We start from the raw sequence: 8,315 nt of genomic DNA, 5'->3' as shown, positions 1-8,315 counted from the left end.
AATATTCTGCATTGTTTCTGAAATAATCAAGTTTATCTTCACTATTCTTCTCTCAGCATCTATTTCTCTTCATGCAGCAGTTGGGTGTCAGATGAATGATCCAATATATCTTATAGGGGGGCTCCTTTTGCCTAGACGATGTATTAGAGCTCACTCAAATAACTGATTCCAGTACAAACAAAATCTAACAAAATAACTGCCTTTTGCACAAATCCTGCATGTAGAGAGACATGATGTCTGGTGAGTTTAATAGAGTGAGCTCTAATACATCTTCTAGGCAAAAGGAGCCCCCCTATAAGATATATTGGATCTAACTGTCAATGATTATCTGACACCCAACTCCTGAATGAAGACAGAATGAAGAGAAACAGATGCTGAGAGAGGAATAGTGAAGATAAACTTGATTATTTCAGAAATTTCTGAATTTCTAATAGATTGTATTTGGATAGTTTCTTATTTCAGTATGCTGAAGCTTATATTAAATTTAAATTTTCGTGATAGTTCCCCTTTATAAAAACAAAACGAGAAAAAAAAAACAAGGGTAAAAAAAAAAATTTACCCTTGCACCCAAAATTGCTATATTTCCCATAGCAGATCCTACACCTTTATTTACTCTATAGGTGTATTAAACATTGTCCAGGTCCTTCCATGCTAAGACACCAGCACAGTCTTCTGATGCAACTCCCCGATGGCTGCATCTTCCTTCTGAACTCATGATCCCTTATTCCTACAGAAGCTCCTGCTCATCATCCTCTGACCCTGAAGGCCCTTGGCGCACCTCTTCATACCATTTGTTGGTCAGGCTCTTCATCTGTATGCGCCCGTGATGAAGGTCCTACAGGAGGAGAAGACCACATCTTTGTAACCATAGTTATAGACACTTAAAGGAACAGTTCAGTGTAAAAATAAAAACTGGGTAAATAGATAGGCTGTGCAAAATAAATAAAGTTTCTAATATAGTTAATTAGCCAAAAATGTAATGTATAAAGGCTGGAGTGACTGGATGTGTAACATAATAGCCAGAACTCTACTTCCTGTTTTTCAGCTCTCTAACTCTGAGTTAGTCAGTGACTATAAGGGGGGCCACATGGGACATAATTGTTCAGTGAGTTTGCAATTGATCCTAAGCATTCAGCTCAGATTCAAAAGCAACAGTTATGCCCTACGTGCCCCCCCTCAAGTCTCTGATTGGTTACTGCTTGGTCACCAGGGTAACCAATCAGTGGAAGCCAAGAGAGCTGCAAAGCAGGAAGTAGTATTCTCGCTATTATGTTACACATCCACTCACTCCAGCCTTTATACATTACATTTTTGCATAATAACTATATTAGAAACATTTTTTATTTTGCACAGACCATCTATTTATCCAGTTTTTATTTTTATTCTGAATAATTCAGTGTGAAAATAAAAACTGGGTAAATAGATACCGTAGGCTGTGCAAAATAAATGTTTCTAATATAATTAGTTATTCATAATTTTTATGATCAAAACTGTCAAATTCGACTAGGGAGTTGCTCAAATTCGATTTGCGTTTTCTTAAAAAAATTCAAATTCGACTTTTGAAATTTATCATAGTCTGGCCATTTAAGAACTTGAATTTGACTATTCGCCATCTAAAACCTGCCGAATTGCTGTTTAAGTCAACGGAAGACGTCCAGGGATCAATTTGGAGTTGTTTGCAGTCATTTTTAAATTAGAATCAAATTCGATTTGAGTTTGCGGGTCAAAACTATTCATCCAACTTTTAAAAATAATTTTTTATTAATAAATTTAGATTGGTCGGATTTTGAGTTTCGAAATTCTACTCTTGATAAATGTGCTAATTAACTATATCAGAAACATTTTTTATTTTACACAGCCTGTCTATTTACCCAATTAACTGTATACACTACATTTGGAGTTTACTTACCTCTCGGGTCAGCCTGCGAGTAAAGAAAGGATTTAAATACTTTGCATCCAGCCACATGAATCCTTTGAGGTCGTGATGTCTGATGTAATGAGCCTCGTACTCCTCTTCTGTCAGCTCTGACAAATGCTCTGACTCAATGGTGTTACCCTAAAATCATTACAATGCACATCAACAGGTCAATATATTATACTCAATCTTACAATTAACAAACATAACGGCTATGACTGTGACATTTTTATGGTCAGGAATAGTGCACCTCAAACTGATACTGATGAGGATATAGGAGGTCAACTTGATGCCCAATATGGAGAAAGTATAGGACCATCATACATGTATATATTATACAGTAGGGGGTAAATTATCCCTTATAATACATGATTGATACTCAGAGTTCCCTGTATAACTCAGCCTGCAGCCTTGTGTCTTTATATGGTCACAGAACCCCTCCGTGACTTCTAATATCCTAATCATTTACAGTAGGGGGTACATTATCCCTTATAATACATGAGTGATACTCAGAGTTCCCTGTATAACTCAGCCTGCAGCCTTGTGCCTTTATATGGTCACAGAACCCCTTAGTGACTTCTAATATCCTTATCATTTACAGTAGGGGGTACATTATCCCTTATAATACATGAGTGATACTCAGAGTTCCCTGTATAACTCAGCCTGCAGCCATGTGCCTTTATATGGTCACAGAACAACCCCTCAGTGACTTCTAATATCCTTATCATTTACAGTAGGGGGTACATTATCCCTTATAATACATGAGTGATACTCAGAGTTCCCTGTATAACTCAGGCTGCAGCCTTGTGCCTTTATATGGTCACAGAACAACCCCTCAGTGACTTCTAATATCCTTATCATTTACAGTAGGGGGTACATTATCCCTTATAATACATGAGTGATACTCAGAGTTCCCTGTATAACTCAGCCTGCAGCCTTGTGCCTTTATATGGTCACAGAACCCCTCAGTGATTTCTGATATCCTTATCATTTACAGTAGGGGGTACATTATCCCTTATAATACATGAGTGATACTCAGAGTTCCCTGTATAACTCAGCCTGCAGGCTTGTGCCTTTATATGGTCACAGAACAACCCCTCAGTGACTTCTAATATCCTTATCATTTACAGTAGGGGGTACATTATCCCTTATAATACATGAGTGATACTCAGAGTTCCCTGTATATCTCAGCCTGCAGCCTTGTGCCTTTATATGGTCACAGAACAACCCCTTAGTGACTTCTTATATCCTTATCATTTACAGTAGGGGGTACATTATTCCTTACATAGAATAGTTTGTTGTTGTTCAGTGTAATTATCGTAAAGGTAACGTACCATTTTTTCTGTCTTACTGAGGATCACGTCTTTCTTGCTCCGTCGGCGTGCTTTGGAATCCTCAAAGTCGATCAGGCGAATGAGTGGCATGGTGCCCCCTCCCAAAATCAGGATTGTGAAAAGCACAATTATTATAGTGGTGGTTCCTATCAGCTGCCGCTTCTCCATTGGTTCAAGCTCCAAGTGAAGACTCAGGGCGTATGGAATGGCTCCCCGCAAGCCTGATGGACAGAGAAGGAAAGCACTAGAATAATGACTCAATCATCCTGGCTCCCATTTGTGCCAACATAAAACATATTTAATGTCTACCTAACAGGCTCCCTTTCTCTCACTCTTTGGCCTCACAAGGGGACATGCGATTAAATTACTTTCATTGCACATAAACAATAAGAGAAAGGAATGTGACCAATGAATACAGCATACACAATGTTAGCAGTGTTTAACTGATAGTATCATAAACACAAAAGGAAAAAAAGAAGAAGAAAAGATTAACATAAAGTGCATGTGAGTTAGAAGAAGCAATGTTACATGAAGCTGTGCTACTGGGTATATATCTGCTATATCGGACTGATCCAGCTTCAAAGGGATCTACAAGGTGCCCCAAACATTTTAGTCAACCAAAAGAACATACAATTCAAAGGAACAGTAACCAAAAAATGAAAGTGTTTTCAAGTAATGAAAATATAATGTAGTGTTGTCCTGCACTGGTAAAACTGGTGTGTTTGCTTCAGAAACACTACTATAGTTTATATAAACAAGCTGCTGTGTAGCCATGGGGCAGCCATTCAAGCACAGAATACACAGTAGATAACAGAAAAGTACTACTATAGTTTATATAAACAAGCTGCTGTGTAGCCATGGGGGCAGCCATTCAAGCACAGGATACACAGTAGATAACAGATAAGTACTACTATAGTTTATATAAACAAGCTGCTGTGTAGCAATGGTGGAAATTGAAAAAAGGCTATATGGCACAGGTTAAATAGTGGATAACAGAGAACACCATTATGTTCTACAGATCTTATCTGCTGTGTAACCTGAGCCTTTTCTCCTTTGAATGGATGCCCCCATTGCTACACAGCAGCTTATTTATATAAACTATAGTAGTGTTTCTGAAGCAAACAGCAGTTTTACCAGTGCAGGGCAACACTGCATTATATTGTTATTACTTTAAAAAACTTTCATTTTTTTGATGTTACTGTTCCTTTAAAATCCATGGAGTCAAAAAAGATCCCTTACCGCTGAACCACATAATGTACATCATTTTAGGGGTGATCTTATGGTCCCGGAAGAAGTTAAGCAGGTAGGAGAGAGGGAATATGTTGACTGCTCTTCCCAGCAAGACCAGCACCTGTCGGAGGCAAATACAGGCTTATTTAGAAAGCGACATCTTAGTAGCAGTACAGGTATGGGACCTGTTATCCAGAATGCTCGGGACCTGGTGTTTTCCGGATAATGGATTGTTCCGTAATTTGGATCTTCATATCTTAAGTCTACTAGAAAATCATGTTAACATTAAACCCAATAACACAGTTAAAGGCAAACTATTCCTTTTGCAGAAATTCCTTTCTTTATAAACGGCAAGGAATTCATGGGCATTGTTTTTATATAGATAGCCACATATTATAATTTATGAAAGTTAATCGGAGCAGCCGTACTGCTTGACTAATGTCCTCAAACAAAACCATGACCTGGGCAAGCAAAAGAGCATTAGCAAGCAGTCATTTAAAGGACCGGGAACATCAAAAAAATCTTTTAAAAAAATTCGTTAGAATACAACTCCCATAGTCTACTGACAGCAGGAAAGTGTCGGACGGAGCTGGAAAGCGGCCCGGCTGGATGAAGAGCTGAAGTGCCCGGTGTGCGGCTCCTTTTACAGGGAGCCCATTATCCTCCCCTGTTGCCACAGCCTGTGCCTATCCTGTGTTCCCGGAACATCTTTGTGCAGAGCTAGCGCCTCGGGGGAGATCTTGCGGGGACTCAACATCCTACTCACCCAGCCCTGTTGCAGCAGGCGATGCTTAGCAAGAGTGTCCCGGCGGGTGGCAGCGCAGACGGCAGGGCTCACCGACATCGCTGATTGGCTCTTCATCCTCTCTATGCGCATCCCACACCTTCGCCTAATACTTGTTGGCTGATCTGCCGGCTGCAGCCCCTGATCCAGCGTGATAAATGATAATCTCAAGCAAATTGCGGATCGGTAATACTTGGTGTGGTGCCGGTACTCACCCTGGTCGTTGTGTTGAGTGGAAGGACTTGTCCGCAATTTGCTTGAGATTATCATTTATCACGCCTTGAGCCCTGCCGCCTGCGCTGCCACACGCCACAGGGTACTCTCGCTATGCATCGCCTGCTACCACTGGGTGAGTTGGAGGCTGAGTCCCGCAAGATCTCCCCCGAGGTGCTAGCTCTGCACAAAGATGTTCCAGGAACACAGGATAGGCACAGGCTGTGGCAACAGGGGAGGATAATGGGCTCCCTGTAGAAGGAGCCGCACACCGGCACTTCAGCTCTTTATCCAGCCGGGCCGCTTTCCAGCACCGTTCGACATTTTCCTGCTGTCAATAGACTATAGGAGCTAACCAGGGAGGAGAAATCGATGGATGGTCGCCCTGTCGCATTTTCTGAAGAGGAGCGGAAGTGGAGTTTCGGTAAGTTTTTTCTTAAAAAAACCTTTGCAATTTTAAATTTTACTTTGTCTTGGTGTTTTTTTTGGTTGTATTCGAACAAATTTTTTTTAAAATGTTTTTGATGTTACTGGTCCTTTAAGAACATAGCAAGGCTTACACATGACTCAGGGAGTTTCATGCGTCAGGGCTGTCACTGGCTGTTCTCACGACGAGAAACTTCCCTAAGGGATATAGGTTTCATCCCACAGGGTAAAATTACCTGCAGGTCCCTACAAACAGCTAAACTTTATCTCTAGCTGGAAAGATACTCGCTGTGACATAAGCCTTAATATTGGCCTGATAAAGGCTTATGGTTGGGCATATTAAAGACAAGATATGGATTAAAAACAGTGCAGTAAAACAATAAATTTAAAACAAATGTGTTGGATTCTACTGGAAAGGTTATAAGGGATTTAGTAGAGGGACTCTGTACAGTTCAAATGACAATATTATATATATTTATTTTATATAGTACAGTATGAAGGTACAGCTCATTGTGCTCCTCTTACACTGTACTGTCTAAGGGAAACAATATGGCACCTCCTTCCCATATGTATAAATACAAATATACAGAGAAGGAATGTTCTGGGCACACAATAAGCTATACCCTCATACTGTACTATCTAAGGGAAACAACATGGCACCTCCTTCCCATATGTATAAATACAAATATACAGAGAAGGAATGTTCTGGGCACACAATAAGCTATACCCTCATACTGTACTGTCTAAGGGAAACAATATGGCACCTCCTTCCCATATGTATAAATACAAATATACAGAGAAGGAATGTTCTGGGCACACAATAAGCTATACCCTCATACTGTACTGTCTAAGGGAAACAATATGGCACCTCCTTCCCATTTGTATAAATACAAATATACAGAGAAGGAATGTTCTGGGCACACAATAAGCTATACCCTCATACTGTACTGTCTAAGGGAAACAATATGGCACCTCCTTCCCATATGTATAAATACAAATATACAGAGAAGGAATGTTCTGGGCACACAATAAGCTATACCCTCATACTGTACTGTCTAAGGGAAACAATATGGCACCTCCTCCCATATGTATAAATACAAATATACAGAGAAGGAATGTTCTGGGCACACAATAAGCTATACCCTCATACTGTACTGTCTAAGGGAAACAATATGGCACCTCCTTCCCATATGTATAAATACAAATATACAGAGAAGGAATGTTCTGGGCACACAATAAGCTATACCCTCATACTATACTGTCTAAGGGAAACAATATGGCACCTCCTTCCCATATGTATAAATACAAATATACAGAGAGGGAATGTTCTGGGCACACAATAAGCTATACCCTCATACTGTACTGTCTAAGGGAAACAATATGGCACCTCCTTCCCATATGTATAAATACAAATATACAGAGAAGGAATGTTCTGGGCACACAATAAGCTATACCCTCATACTGTACTGTCTAAGGGAAACAATATGGCACCTCCTCCCATATGTATAAATACAAATATACAGAGAAGGAATGTTCTGGGCACACAATAAGCTATACCCTCATACTGTACTGTCTAAGGGAAACAATATGGCACCTCCTTCCCATATGTATAAATACAAATATACAGAGAAGGAATGTTCTGGGCACACAATAAGCTATACCCTCATACTGTACTGTCTAAGGGAAACAATATGGCACCTCCTTCCCATATGTATAAATACAAATATACAGAGAAGGAATGTTCTGGGCACACAATAAGCTATACCCTCATACTGTACTGTCTAAGGGAAACAATATGGCACCTCCTTCCCATTTGTATAAATACAAATATACAGAGAAGGAATGTTCTGGGCACACAATAAGCTATACCCTCATACTGTACTGTCTAAGGGAAACAATATGGCACCTCCTTCCCATATGTATAAATACAAATATACAGAGAAGGAATGTTCTGGGCACACAATAAGCTATACCCTCATACTGTACTGTCTAAGGGAAACAATATGGCACCTCCTCCCATATGTATAAATACAAATATACAGAGAAGGAATGTTCTGGGCACACAATAAGCTATACCCTCATACTGTACTGTCTAAGGGAAACAATATGGCACCTCCTTCCCATATGTATAAATACAAATATACAGAGAAGGAATGTTCTGGGCACACAATAAGCTATACCCTCATACTATACTGTCTAAGGGAAACAATATGGCACCTCCTTCCCATATGTATAAATACAAATATACAGAGAGGGAATGTTCTGGGCACACAATAAGCTATACCCTCATACTGTACTGTCTAAGGGAAACAATATGGCACCTCCTTCCCATATGTATAAATACAAATATACAGAGAAGGAATGTTCTGGGCACACAATAAGCTATACCCTCATACTGTACTGTCTAAGGGAA

The 8,315-nt window shown here is 39.8% G+C and overlaps 1 protein-coding gene across 1 annotated transcript in view; it reads right to left on the bottom strand.

Moving 5' to 3' along the window:
• Positions 1-590: 590 nt before the first annotated feature.
• Positions 591-8,315, bottom strand: part of slc9a8.S (solute carrier family 9 member 8 S homeolog) — a 55,040-nt gene continuing 47,315 nt past the window's right edge. The window contains exons 13-16 of the mRNA XM_018238162.2: positions 4,489-4,600; positions 3,250-3,470; positions 1,910-2,056; positions 591-835 (exon numbers count right to left, since the gene is read on the bottom strand). Of these exons, the coding sequence (XP_018093651.1) occupies positions 728-835; positions 1,910-2,056; positions 3,250-3,470; positions 4,489-4,600 (588 nt within the window). The 3' untranslated portion in view covers positions 591-727. The remainder of the gene's footprint in view (positions 836-1,909; positions 2,057-3,249; positions 3,471-4,488; positions 4,601-8,315) is intronic.

Source organism: Xenopus laevis, chromosome 9_10S (genome assembly GCF_017654675.1).
Source record: "Xenopus laevis strain J_2021 chromosome 9_10S, Xenopus_laevis_v10.1, whole genome shotgun sequence".
NCBI classification, from domain to species: domain Eukaryota; kingdom Metazoa; phylum Chordata; class Amphibia; order Anura; family Pipidae; genus Xenopus; species Xenopus laevis.
Note: the sequence above shows the minus strand (reverse complement) of the source record. Positions and strands in the feature narration are given on the sequence as shown.